This window comes from Falco rusticolus, chromosome 12 (genome assembly GCF_015220075.1).
Source record: "Falco rusticolus isolate bFalRus1 chromosome 12, bFalRus1.pri, whole genome shotgun sequence".
In the NCBI taxonomy this organism is placed as follows: Eukaryota; Metazoa; Chordata; class Aves; order Falconiformes; family Falconidae; genus Falco; species Falco rusticolus.
The window spans coordinates 16,034,762-16,049,748 of record NC_051198.1 but is presented as its reverse complement, the minus strand read 5'-3'; the positions used below and the strand labels follow the sequence as shown (position 1 = coordinate 16,049,748).

The 14,987-nt window shown below is 37.3% G+C and overlaps 1 protein-coding gene across 3 annotated transcripts in view; it reads left to right on the top strand.

Moving 5' to 3' along the window:
• The window catches only part of RBKS (ribokinase), a 69,775-nt gene that overhangs the window by 29,430 nt on the left and 25,358 nt on the right, over positions 1-14,987 (top strand). For all 3 annotated transcript variants that reach the window (XM_037405686.1, XM_037405687.1, XM_037405688.1), the window contains 2 exons: positions 4,479-4,643; positions 9,398-9,489. In XM_037405686.1, coding sequence (XP_037261583.1) covers positions 4,479-4,643; positions 9,398-9,489 — 257 coding nt within the window. The remainder of the gene's footprint in view (positions 1-4,478; positions 4,644-9,397; positions 9,490-14,987) is intronic.

Genomic DNA, 14,987 nt, shown 5'->3' with positions numbered 1-14,987 from the left:
AGTAAAATCACAGGCAGAAGCAGGAGAGATACTCAAGTAGAAGGAGCAGACTATGATGGATGAGTGAAAGCAGAGAAAAAGAAAGCTGTAGAAAGCAAAGTCAGAGGAGGCTCTGAAGTAAACTTTCCCTGATGTTACCTGTGTCTGTCTAGCTGGCACTGCTGAATTTCTGGGAAGATTTTTACTGGTTACTGAATTGCACAGCTATAACTCACCCATCATTATAATTGGCAAAGCACCAAAAATTTGAAAATTATTAGGCACATTTGACATTCTTAAAGTTGCATTATATTCTGAGACAATACAGTATAGTTTCAATAAAAGATAGAGAGGTTAAATCCCTGCTTTAATGCAAAATGGTGGAGCGATGTTCAACAAGTTTATAGTGCTGCATTGGAAAACATGCAGCCCAGATTTGTTGCAAAGGTTCCTTCTGAGCTGGTCTCAGAAGCCCGTGCTGAAATTTTTCTGGAACTTCCGAGTTCCTTTTAGTTGTTCTCTTTTATACAACCGCCTCTTTGTATAGGCTTTGACTAAACACAAGCTTCAGTTTACCAGAACTCTGTACGCTTTGAATCTGTACTTCCTCTCGTAAGGAGAAATGCTGGTACATCCAGCTGCTTTTCTTAACATGTTTTCTTTGAGGTGCACCGCACCACTTTGAACCCAGTTTTTGTTTCTCCTTTCAGCCTGCCTTCTTTCCCCTAGCTCTGTCACTTAGCACACCTGCTAACATCGTGCAATTGAATGGTAAGAATTCCATAAAGTCATGATGTGTATTGCACTTTTGCATACAGATATGGGGGGGGGGGGGGGGAAATCCATAAGGATTATTTTTTACATGATTACCTGTGAATTTTATTGCAGTTTTGTCCATATCTGGTAGTGGTTGTTGATGGTGCCATTAAGCTGGCCTCGCTGGACCAGTAGTTTGAACCAGTGTGACAATTTCCATGTTCATTGCAAAAATGCAGTGGAGGGACAACAGAGGTTGGCAGGTCATGATTAAAGTGCTCTTAGTTATTGGAAGTTAAGACAAAGCTTACCTACACAGAACACTGCTGGATAACCCTCACTTAAGATAAGCATTGTGCTGACTTTATGATAATTATTAATCATTCATGAACAGTGAATAGGTGTTATTTTGTAAGTAAGTGTACTTTCAATACCAAAGTGCTACTAGTATTAAAAAAACGTTCAAAATATATGTTTAGATAAGGCTAAATAAACAAGGCAAACTGAGAATACATGTGCCAGCTTGTTTGAATTACACTTTACAAAGAGAAAATCTGTGTTTTGAACCTTCAGGGTTATGAGGAAAAGTCACCTGGATTTTTATAGAATTTCTGTGTATTGGCTTTCATCACGAACTTGAATGGTTTTTGTACAAGATTATGCTTCTACCAGGCGATTGCATAGAAATTAGGATACCATGACACACCCAAAACTTGCCCTCATATTCATGAGCTGTGTGATTTGGCAGCAAATGTTTTTCTTATATCGTTCTTTTCTAGTCACAAATATCTTTTTTTCCCTATGAATTATTTGCAGAAGCTCTGCAGCTATTGGTATAATTGCATTGTTTTGAGATTTTGGTGAGTTCTAAGCACTACTGATGCTTTTAGGTTCATCATCCCATTTTAAAAAGTGATCATTATTGCACTGTGGTGTTTACTGGTTTGCCTTTGAGTTTTCCACTGACACTTCTCATCTGGTGGCATGTATAAAATGGCACTTGTAAAAAAAAATCTAGCTTGAGTTGCACATCTTTCTAAGAAGTGACAGCAGCAGGTTTAGAAGTCCGAGGACAGTATTTATATATGCAACATTCACACTGTTTTTAAGTATTGATTGGATCCAATCCCCATCTGGTGTAAACTTGCACAAGTTTATCAGCTTCGTTTTGCTGTTCTAGTTTATAGCAACTCTGAATGTGGCCCTTAATATTCTAGCTGATGTCTGCAAAACTTAAAATTTGATGCTCCCATCAAAACTGAGAATTTTTAACCTAAGTGAAGTTATGTTAGAACTATTGGTAATGCAGTAAGTGTATTTTTCTCATTCTCAGTGTGGGTAGCATTTTACCTTACTTGAGCTGTTTCAAAGTTATGTGAATGACTTAAGGCTTCACCTAGAGTTAACAGAGATACATAGGCATTTCTAGACTAGTTTATCTCCCCCTCAAACAGGTATCTAAGATATGTAAGATTAAAAAAACTCTCAAAATACTCATGTCTCCTCCTTGTTGAAGGAACCTAGAAAAGTCTTTTTTAGAAATGAGTTTTCTTCAAATTTTCTAGAACGTAGGATTTTTTAAAAAACTTTTAAAAATTAGTCAGTGTTGGACAAGATGAATCCCACCCCTCTTTGCCATCTGTCTTTAACTCTATTGTCCCTGGTGCTTATTTCCCATCTGATTTCCCTGGCAAGAAATAATTGCTTTCAACAAAGTGGTTGCTGTTTATACAAAATGCTGGTGTTGATTGGGAGTGCATGGGTCTGGGTTCTGCTTTCATGCGTGCTGGTGTGAGTTTGTGGTGACTGCTGTCATTCCGTTAGTGAGGTTTAGATGGCTTTCTCTCTCCAGCTTGGGTTAAGCCCATCCAGACTGTACACCACAGTAGGTACTGCATTTCCCTGGCAGGTGTGAAAGCAGACTTTAAGTCTCTGACCTTTTGTAGTTACAAAGAAAAGCTCCTGACTGTGATCCAGTGCAGCATGGTCTACCTTGAATTTGCACATATGGATTTAAGCAAACAGTCTTCCTTATCGCCTTGGGCCATTAGCTCTGAAGTCTAATAATAATATACATGTCAGTACAGCTAAATAGTTTAGCAAGATAACGCAACAAGACATGTGGATAGAGCCTGAGATTCTAGGTAGCACAGAGTCCAGGCAGAAGTGAAATAAATTTTTTGTTCCACTGATTCCCTGCCTTTTACTGTTTGCACTGCTGCACCCCATAAGCTTTCAAAATATACACCTGGCAAAATACGTGCAATTTGCCTTTGAATGTTTCCTCAGCAGGACTCAGATATCTTTGATAGCATTTACTTGTTGCAGAAGGTTTTTTCTCTCTTTTTTTATTTTTATTTTTTTTAATCCGAGATGCCCCTCATTGTCTGTTGAAAAGCAGGGCGTTGGCTTTAAATGCTGAGGTTTTGCTTTTCATATGCAGCTGTTCTGTACCAAACCATTGACAACGGAATTGCTTTGGAAAGCTTGTGCCCCTCCCTCTGAGATCACTATATTATTCTTTCCATTGTCCTGCTTTCTTTTCAGAACATATTTAGGGAGACAAGCTTTGCACGTTTCTTATTCAAAGGACTTTGAAGTCGCATTCAACAAAAATAATGTATTTAAAAACATAAATATTTATTTACAGAGTAATTCAGTTCATTACAGAATTGGTAGCCTTTAATGATTGGCAGTCCTTAAAGGAATCTTCAGCGGGGGCGGGCTGAGCCTGTAAATCAAGGAACAACTGACTTATTGAATTTAATACCTGAGTGATTAATAATAAATTTTAATTTGAAGGCACCCATGCCTGAAGGTCTCGAGGTGTTGTAGCATAGATGAAAAAAGAAAGAAGGAAAGAAAAAAACTACAGCAAAAGAAAGTAACTTATATGTCTGAATTAAAACAAAAGAATACTTGGAACCTACGTAAATGAACCTTCTCACCTGTAAAACAAACTGTGAGAATGAAAAGGATCTTAGATGTGAGATACTTTGAGATACTGCTGTGCTTCCACACATACAGCTTTGCTTAGACCATTCTACTGGCCAGCTTTAAGGGAAGACGAGCATGTCACCCACCTTCTTCACTTACTTCTGGTAGAGCTTTCCTTTGACACAGGCATTACCTTTATGGGTTTTGGTGACAAGCTGATTCTGTTTTTCACGATGGTTAGGGACCCTAACGTGAAGTGTAGCAGGGAAATAGAGCAAGCCTGCTTCTGTGAAATCTAAAGAATATGCATAGTTTTCATGGCTGTGTGAAATATTCTCTGTTCCCAGCTGATGGGAAAATTAAAATTATTATGGCATTTTTGGCATATGAACACAGTAATCACATTGATGCTTTTCTCTTCCAAGTGCCACCAGAATATTTTAGGAAAATGCAAATATTACCCTTAGCCTATATCCCCCATCTCCACTGTGACTACTATAATGCTTCTCTAAAGCTCACAGAAACCACCAAAATAAGGCTGGGGAAAGCCCATACATGACTTTTCCCAAATAAATATATAATGCATTTGTTGTGCAGTGTAGCATTCATTAGTCCATCCATCTTTTTGATTATCATCTGAAATCTGTGGGTATTTGAAAATGTCAGCAATGCATACATTTTTAGTGGGTTTTTTTTTGGAAATCAAATTGAAATGCTCATCTGAAATGTATTGTAGAAAAGCAAGGAATTGTTTTACATACTTTATTGCAAAAGTTAATGTAAAAAACACAATATGTTCTCTTTAGGACAGAATGTCATTGCCATAGTCCCAGGAGCCAACCTGCTTTTAAATTTTGAAGACCTGAAAAGAGCTTCGGATGTCATCCAGAAAGCCAGAGTGGTTGTTTGCCAGCTAGAAATAACCCCTGCTGTTTCTCTTGAAGCTCTGAAAATGGCACATGCCAGTGGAGGTAATTTAACATAAGCCATTCTGTTTCTGTCATTTCTGTTGCATGAAAAATATTCTTTATCATGCTTTCTAAATAAAGATCCTGTGGTCTATTCTGGTGTCTGTCATACTAGTTTTATTTAGAAATGAAACAATAGCCAATAAATTCATGCTACGCTAATGAAAACTGGATTCAGTTTTAAAATTTTGCAGTGTTTACCTTGAATGGCAAATCAACCCATACCCTTATAATCTCCCCGTATATGTCTGGTGCTGCCTTTTGTCCTATTTTCATGCTGTGACTAAATACAGTATAATGCTGTTAGGTCAGGAGCTATGGGCCTGACGCTGGTATTATTTTTGAGCAGAACAAGCATAATGAATGCAAGTCAGTGAAGTTCCACACACAATAAAGTGAATGAAATGACCTCAAAAACAGACTTATGCCCTTATTCTCCCAGCATAGCAGTAGGTATGGCTGTGGTTTTCTATGTAGAAGTTAACATCCTTAAAGTAAAAGAAAATGCTTTGTCTTCTTAACTAAAACTCTTTGAGTGTGACTTGGCATGCTGCCATTGAATAGACAGTCATGGTCTGTGAAATTATTCGTAAATTGTTACTGTGCTGTACTTTTAAATGTAGCCCATTGTTCCTTCGGTGTAGCGTATACATAGATAAAAGCTGACATTTTGCTTGAACAGGATGGGGTTTCACTACTGACATGATGGTTTTTGTTGTTTAAGCGCCTGTAATGCTTTCAGTTACTCAAGCACAGTTACCACAGTATTTGAACACTAACTAAATAATTATGCAAGTGAGGCATCTATATGAGATTAAAAATATGTTGTTCACACCACCTATCCAGAAGATAAGACTGTGAGGGAATAGCTCGTAGTATGGCCAATCATGCAACAGTTCAGGGATGGAACTGGGATCAGAACTAACTGGTTCCTTGCGGCCGGGCCCAGGCTTGCTCCAGTAGATCATAACACGCTGGGTTTGTTGATTCTTCAGTCATCCTTCTGCACCGAGATCTGCTGTGCAACTGTTGTGATCACTAGTCTTCACACACTAGTGAAGATGTCAGATGTAGCAGCACTTAATCCATCACGTTCGTGCATTTTGAGCTGATTTAAGCAGTTGTGTTAGACGTGAGGCTGGGAAAGAGTGGCTTTTAAATTGTGGTGGTTATAGCAATAAACTCTAGAAAGAGAACTGCACACGGGGAAAAATTATTGTTACTTCTGTTTCAAATGCCAAAAGTGGGTTCATGCAAACCTAGTAAAAACTAAAAACTTTAGAAAACAGTAGCACCTGGAATGCTTAAAATGTGTGTATGTGTGTATGTGCAACAGAGTTTACTGTATTTTTTGTTATGTTTTGCAAAAACAGATAAAAGCATTCTTAACCTAGTGGTTAATGGACTATAGTTGAGTCATGAGTCAATATCCATGACTTATTTTGTCTGCTTCTAACTCCATGCATAGTTTTGTTAAGAGGTGTCACACTTTTGTCACCCTCATATGACAAGATGCCAGCCTGTGACAGAAGAAAAAGACAGGATATTTTAAAGGCAATTAAAAACAAAATCCAAACCTGATGCGTGGAACAGACATGCAAGCATTTAGCAACTGTAGACAGCACTATGTATCAAGGAAAAATAGTAGGTAACTGTGGGCCAGCTGTAGTTCTGTGCTGTCAGTCTGCTATCATTGGGCTGCTCCCGTATCAGGAAAGCTTTGGTTGCTTCTGCTTTAAAGCAGCAGGCTACACATGTTCAAATGTCATGTGCATTCAAATCTAAGTAAACAGCTGAGTTTGTAGCACTGTAAAAATCTATCCTTAGCCAACTGTAAATTGGTAATGCGATTTCCTTTCTTTTAGCCTGCAATACCCTCATGTATAATGCAGTAGTGCATGTTAGGATGTGCACTAGACTATTTTTGTTTAAAACAGATGCATATCCAGATGCCTCAAACCTCTGTTTCAAGGGGGTTTTTGCTTGTTTTTCTTCATTCTTAAAGAAATAAATGATAAGGCGGCAAAAGAATGTGGACACACAGGCAAGAACCCTTTGCTTCTGTTCAGTGAACACCACCTGGATCTGTAAGCTGGAAAGGGACTTATTATATTCTGACATTCTGTCATTGTGGCACTGATTATTAAAGATCTTGTGACAGTCTTGGAGAGAAGGAAGGAGGGAGGGAGAGAAGGGAGGGAGGTTTGTAAATAATTACATGAAGTGGGTATAAATTGTAGTGGAAATCTGACTGGGAAATTCTAGGGGTTTTAGTGGCCATGTGTGGTAAAGCTGCTGCTGCTTCCAAGAGGGGGACCACTTCACTGATGGGCAAAATGTTATTGTGTATCAAAGTCTGTAAAGCAGTTTTAGGGCTTCTGTAATGACAAACCCTGTAAAAGATGGCTGATAATGTCCAACCTGTTAATATTGTAGTGAAGAATGGGCTGGGAGCTGCCTCAGTTATTAAGATTCCATGTCGCTTGCAAGTAAAGGATCTATTTTTCAGGTGCTTCAACTTTTTAATCTTGGGCTGCAATTTTTCATATCAGCTGTTTGTCTGTGGATAAACTCTTTGTAATTTCTGCCAAAGCGCAGTGGCTGCAGAAATCAGTCAAAGGAAAATATCCCCCACCCTACCCCCTTTTAAATATGAATACTGGCTACCTTAAAATCTGCTTAAGACTTGGTAGCAAGGGAGCTTTCTTTTAAAAATAAGCCTTTACAACATTATGGACATCTACCTGATGTTTACTGTATTATCTGCCTTTGGAAAATAACTGCCTTTCACATGGACTTGAGGAAATCATTAGAGCTTCACAGCTAGCTTCCCTGGGAGTCTGTCCACACAGGCTGTTGTCCATTTGGGCAGCATGACTTTCAGTGTAATTCCTGAATCTGGTTTTAGGCAACTTCTTTTATACTGTTACAGATCTCTTGTAGGCCCAGAAGTGCAGAGCAGGAGCTTGCTGGATGCAAATACAAAGAGGCAAAGCTGGATGGGAATGGTGGGGATGGAGAGCAGGTTTCAGACAAGGGAAGTTTAGGAGGGATTTGCTTGATTTTTGGGGGTGGTAGAGGAGGAAGGAAGAGAGAAACTGAAAGGAGAACAAAACTGGAGAAGAGAACAGGATTTGTTGAATAGAGAGACTGGAATACGGAGGTAGAGTCGGGGAGTAGGCTGTGGGTACTGGAGGTGGGAAAAAGAAAGCGTTGAGAGGGGGTGTAAAGAGGTATGATGTGATCACCCCCTCCCGCTCAGCAGATACTAAATATGGGAGCAAACTAATAGTAATGTATTACACCTTGTTCACAATGACTCTGTATTACTTAAAACCCAAGTTGGAACACTTCCAGTGCTGCTCCAGACCCACGTGTATTTTGGTATGATACCACATGACAGAGTTTGTTTTCCAATATGTGCTGTTTGTTTGTTTTACCTAAGAAGGTATACCTTAAAGATTTGTGTTTAAATAAACTTTATTAGGGTTGCAGTTCAGAAAATAGGAAATGCAAGAGTTAAGGTTGCCTGTGAAACTTTAATTTGTCTCCTTTCTGCATATGTATTATGTTGTAGTCTTTAATTATGTGATCACATGCTGTTTTTCAGTGGTATGCGATCGTATAATTAAAGAGTTGATTATAAAACATACTGTATTGTAATAATATGAGGGAGTCAAATTAAGATTTCATTGGAAATCCTAATCCTGGCATTTTCAGACTTCTGGGTAAATGTCTTTGTTGCTTTAATACTCTTTTTTATGAGGCAGGTAGAGAGGCATGATAAAGTTCTACACTCAAAGACTAAAACTTTCAGAGTGTTAACCAAAAAGGTCATCTTCTCAGGTTCTCGCTACCCAGATTTCAGAAGTCTCTATGCATCTTCCTCTTTTAGGGAATTAGCTGGGATTCATTCAGAAGTGTTCAGGGTGTCTGAATATTAGGTGCTGTAGCTTAGATTCTAAGTAAGTATTTAAAGCCAAAAATTTAGGCATTCAAGTTGGAAGATTTGATCACTTACTACAAGGAATATTTCTAAAGTAAGAGAGTGTCCTTTATATAAAAATGATGGCCTTGTGGTTAAGACACAGGAGTATTAATCATAAAATTGGCAAAGTGAGAAACTAAGTCTGCAGACTTCCTGTGCTAACAGTGAGTAAGTCACTGTCCTCATGACAAACCTTTTCTGCTGTTACACGGGGCCTTAGGCTACAGTTTAAAGTTAGGTTAACTAACATATTCTACCACGTGTTAAGCTTAGGTCTAGCTCTGCCAGATAGCATATTAAAAATATACAGTGCCTTGTCTACACAACAGTTTTATAATGTGGCAGTTTGAACAAGTTAGGTAACACATTCAGAAGCACGTTTAACTCTTTGTCTGGACTTGCCCTTCATTACTCCATACCCCTGTTTCTTCATGTGCAGAACGCAGATAACAACACTGAAAACAAATTGCATTACTCTCTAAGGCTTTTTCCCTTGTTTTAAATAATTTAATAATTTCTTGGTTATTTTTTCTGTTGCTCTTCTGTCATGTTCCCATCATGACAGGTGCCTGCACATGAATTAGAAAGGACCTTTAATAAACAAAACTCTAGTAGTTCTATAAAACAAGGACACAGAAACTGAGAGCCACTTGTGTGTTAATAAGAAAATTGGGAGCTGTGAATTAACCACAATGGTGTTTCAGATGATGGTTTATAAATCTAAAACACCAGAGATTTAGACTTTATTTTTCTTCTTCTTTTGTTTCAGTAAAGACTTTATTTAATCCAGCTCCAGCCCTTGCTGACCTAGATCCGCAATTTTATACTCATTCTGATATCTTCTGCTGCAATGAAACTGAGGTAATGGTCTTATGTCATGTTAAAGAAGGAGTCTTAAACAGTAACATTTCAGAGGGTTTCTCTTCTCAGAAATTCAGCATAGGGAATGGGGAAACTGAGGCATGCTTCTCTTACACAGGACTTTTGGAGGTGACAAGTTTGATCCCTGACCTAATGAGCAAAGAGGAGTATTCTAAAACACCTTTAGATTGCACTCAAAATTAAATTAATTGTTTGTAGTGAGAAAGTTGTGTCCAGCCATCCTTACGAGTAAATGAGTAAAATAAATCCATAAAAGGATACTTTCAAAATGTTATCACTCAGTGGTAAATACTGAAATAGATCCTTGTCCCTGTTCTGCAGTCCCTTGATATGATTAGCAGGAATGCGCTAGCCATAGTGTTCTGACAGTTTTAAATTCGCTTGCCAGGAGGTGATGCACACATGCTGCACTTGATGGCAAATAGTAGCTTCATATGCCTCTTCCTGTCAGATCTGTTTTCAGTGAATCTGTTTCTTTGGCCTTTCAACTGTATGTTTTCCTTTTTTTTCCCCCCCCTTTCCCCTCCTTTCCCTCTCCTTTCTAATTCAAGTGCGTTGTTTCTCCCAAAGGAAATTATTTTTGTCACAAGAGACAAATTAAGCGTATCTCATAAGGCCTTCATTTAAATTTCCTATTTATTAGCATTATGCATGTTGTGCTCCTTTCCCTCACCCTCTCTTTATATAAACAGGAATGTGGGAGAAGTAACCTAGTGGATAGAAGCCGTGCCTTGATCATAGTTAAAGTTATCTCCAACAGACATGGTTTCTGCAATGAAAATGATACCTTTGGATGAAGAGGTGGGGCAAAAGCTAAGAGAAAAGCATGTCCCTGCTTTTTTTTGTCTGATGACAATGTCAGTTAGAGTAAGTTCTTCAAGACACAATTGCCCTTTTTTGAAGTTTCTGTTAAAAGCCATCACAAACCGTATCAGAAGTTCTTAGTTCACAAGACTTCTGGCTTTTAAGGGATGGTCAAAGTAATCCAAATGGACATCTGAATTTTATTCTGGGATGTTTCACTATGAGTCTGCCAAGTTCAGATACTCCAGAGCATTCAGGAATTAGCAAAATAGCCAGGTGGGAGGTGCCGCGGCTGCTCAGGCCTCCAGAAGGCAAAGTTTCCAGTGTAGCTGGCGGTGATAACATTTGTGGCTCAGACACTGTCCAGCAGATATCAGAACTCTGTTATTTGTGATGAAGAGAATGCTAAGGCAAAGTATTTATTCTTGTTCAGGGGATGCGCACAAAACCTATATGGTGTTTTCTTCACGCTTTCAGAAAGCACTTGTGCCGGGACTGTGCCCCTGGACTGGCTGAACAGTGCAACAGCACAATTTTGGGCTGAGAACACCCATATTCTCCCACCAATTTAGTAAATGTCATTTGTTGTTTGCTTTTTTCATAATGTCACTAGTTACTTCCCCCCCCCTGCAAAAACTTATCCCCCATATGTTAAAAACAAAACTTTGTTTTTCATTACTTGTCTGTTCCTGACTTTTCTCTCATTGCTCTTTGCAACACACATGTTAAAGTTTTCCCTTTGTTATACTTTATTGCTAGAGGACAGTCTTGAAAGGGACATTCTTTGAGAAGCTTGGCTTGCTGGAGCCAGGATGTATTATTATTACCACCACATGGAGAAAAGAAAATTACTTCTATTTGGAGAACAAGAAATAAAGGTGTATAATTATAATAGATCCCTGCTCACTCATCTACCTTTCCACAGAGCTGGGGGTACAGTTTGCATTCTTTTCTGGTATTTTCTTTTAAAAAGTGATTACCATTTGAAGATAGCTGGGATCACTGCATGCAATCAGGCACACGAATACGCTCTCTACTGTTGAGGAAGCTTCTCTCTTCTGAATTAATGGAAATGGTAGACCTATGGAAGAACCCTGCCAGCCACATCATGGGAGCACAGATCCAAGTGTGGGACTCTTACAAGTGTATTCTGACAAGAATAGCACATAAGTACCTTTGCTTTTAACAATAACCTTTTCATACTTTGCAATGAAATCAATTACGTTAGCACGACTGTAATAATCAATTAAGTTTGATTTCATCCTCCCTGTGTGTCTGATTTATTATTGAATTGACTTTAAGGGATTACTGTTGCCATTGTTCCTTTCTTTTTGCTGAGAAAAAGAGGAAGAATGCAACATTTGTTTTTCTTATGTCACAAGTTTGAAAGTTGTTTTTTTAGTAATTGTTATATATTCATATGCCATCTGTTTTCTGTTTTCTTTCAATGACTTTCTTTAATTTCAGATCCCTGTAATGTATGCACTTGAGAAGTTTGGTATAGAGATAAATGTTTACATACCCAAATAAAGGTTACCAGTCACATCTCTTTATGGCACTTAAAAGCAATAAGTTAATTCTACAAATCTTAAAGATAATTCTGATTTTTTTAAACTTCGTTCATTCAGCCAACTACATCTGCATTTCTTTCATCTTCTTAAATCAGGAAGTACCTAAGACTTGATGATCCAGAATATATACTGGGAAAAGATCATTTTATGCTTTTTTTTTAATATTTTATTTCCTGCAGTATCTACTAGCAGTCAGTCAGAAAAAAGCAATTGGATAAGATGGACCTTTACTCTGATCCACTGTGGCCACTTTTATTTTATGGGTCATTATTATTATTATTCTCTATGGCCAAAGTTATTGAATGTGCTGCTTAAAACTGCCTTCCTGAGATGTTCTGTTCCATCTCCATTGCCTGTACTCCTTGGTATTTCTACGTCTCAAATAACTTCCTTCTAGCCAAAATCCTATTTACATTCCAGACTTACCCCTTTTGGGATCTTTTATTTTTCATTTGGGATGTTTAGGTACTACTAGAAAGGAGAAAAAAAAAAAAGTATTTCTGCTTTATCTTTCCTAAGTCTTTTAGATAGTTAATAAATTGTCTTGGGTTTAAAGATGAACTATGTAGAGCTATCCAGTTGAACTTCTTCTAAAACATTCTTCTTAACACAGACGTATATGCTAAGACAAGATTAAATCTACACTGATTATTTGTTTTATTTTTTTTTATTGCTTGGTTTGGCTTTCTTAGTGATTCAAATTTACAAGTATTTATCACACAGTTTTACCAAAATGTCTTTATCATTCTTGTTCACCAAGAAATACCTTTAAATGATAAAATCCTATGGTTTTTGAGGATTATGTGAATGATAAGTTTGTGACAGAAGATTATGTTAGCTGTAGAACAGAATACCAGCCATTTAGCTTAAGACATCAGATACACTATGTGAAGTGTTTGTATTGTTAAAAGATGAGGAAAAGAGGGTAGTTCCTGTGGTTAGTTGAATTATTACTGAGTCAGAAGTTTCTGTTATTTACTGCCATGACAGTCAGGAGTTTTGATCTGCAGTGTCTTTGTCACAGAATAAAAGTTTTAAAATGTCAGCTATAGTTTCAGACAGCCATGAGATGTCGGGTCCCAAACATGCAAGTATCAAATAGAACATCACACTTTATATCCATTCTTCATTACATGCTTTAGGATTTAATGAAATCACATGCAGTATCTGGTATAACAGCACAGCTTGTTCTTATGGATTTATGTGCTAGAGAGAAGCAAACAAAATTATACTATCAGTGAATTATCTACCAGTAGTTTGTCTAGAAGGCTCTTCACAAGCTGTTCTTTTCACATTTGCTTGTTGCAATAATATTTTTTTTAATGTCTGGCATTACTTTCTTTTTATGTGGTTCATGAACAAAAAAACTCAGAACAAATCTTGCAAGGTTATCAGTTCTTTCTTTGCTTAGCCTGTAGTTCAGTTTTATCTTTTCCCAGAAAGATCAAACTTGTTGAGACTAGTTTGTTAATTCCCAGATGTAGCACAGCCTAATCCCTGAGGTTTCTGCAGGAATGTGCTAGTTCTCCATTCCCTTAATTCTTCTAACGAAAAATAAATGTATCCAATGTCATCTTAGTGAAAACCAATCGTTGTTCTTTTCAGTTGTCTATAAATGTTGAAAAAGAGACAACCTTATACAAGATGAGCTTTGGAATACTTACCATTTTTTTCCCCATGTATTTATGTGATTTCTTGCTACAGTATGGCTCTAGGCACAACCACAATGTCAATACAGTTCATGTGTTGTTTTTCTTATTTAGTGTGTGCATGCAATTACATAGCCCTGCAGGTTAGGAACCAAAATATATTGCACATCAGCAATTTCAATTTGATCCTAAATGTTTTGAAGAACAGCTGCTTCTCCGTTCAAAGAATGCTGAGGAGCCCTTCAGGAGAAGGAAAACTCCTAAATGGTTACAGCAAATGATTTAGTTTGTCAAGCTGTTTTTAATGCAAAATCGGGAACTGCTTTCTCTATAATGTAAAATGGGTATCAGACTTTTAAATAAGAAAGGCCTAACAAAGATTTAATTACCTGCTGACAGAATACTTCGGGGCTTCAATGGTAGAAAGCAGTACAACTAAATATAAGTTATTGTTAATTATGTTAAATAAAGCTGCAAGACATATAAAAATAATATGCCAAAATAGATACTATCCTATTCTTTCCTTTTAAGTGTTACTGTCTATTGCTAGAGGCTAGGTAATTTTTGGAAGAAATATTAATAATGGAAATTCCTGTTAATATGTCCAAAATCAAGAGATAGTATTGACTTCTACAAGATTCAGATAATACCAAGTTTATAAAACTGTATCCGGAGTTTTGGATTAGGACAGTTAAGGCAGTGCTTATTAATATCGAGAGATTAATACTAGCGGTAGTCTTTCTTAAGAAAAAATAGTTGATATCTCTAGTAGTCAAATATTTCAGAACATCTCTTGAATTTGCCTTTTCTGTTTTAGAGTAATGGAAAGCTACAATGGCACCATTATGTAGAAGTTGCCAGCAACTGACAATATATTTCAATTCCAACTTTGTTCTGAACCCCATTTTATCAGTTGCTGGAAACTGTGAAATTTCCCATATTTAGTCTAAAATGAAAGATGTTAACTTTTGGAAGGGGAGTGAATAGCTTCAAGCCAATTCATTTCAATCAGTTTTTAATTATTCTAGCACGGTAAGTATTTATGCCTGTATGTATGTAAAAATGTTATAATTTGAAACAACTGGAACTAACTTGGCTTGTGGCCTGTTCTTGCAATTGCTTATACACCATATCTGTCTCACTACTTCTTTAGGACTGTTCACATGTGTTAGAATTAATGAGGATGAGATCTTGTTCTGTCATTCTCAAAGAAATCTCCTAAGGTACAAGCCAAATTTGTAGTCAACTGGCTTACTCTGTTTAAATATTTAAAATGAAAAATATTGTAAATTATCATATGTAGTTTTAGATGGGTTAACCTTAAAAGTAGCACAGTTTCCCTATTATTATTTCTGTTCCTGTAGTACCTGGCAACATCTGCAAAGTTGTTATGGTGCTAGGTGTGCAAAAAGTAGTCCAAATGATGGACTGCTCCCCAAAGAAGTAACTCTTC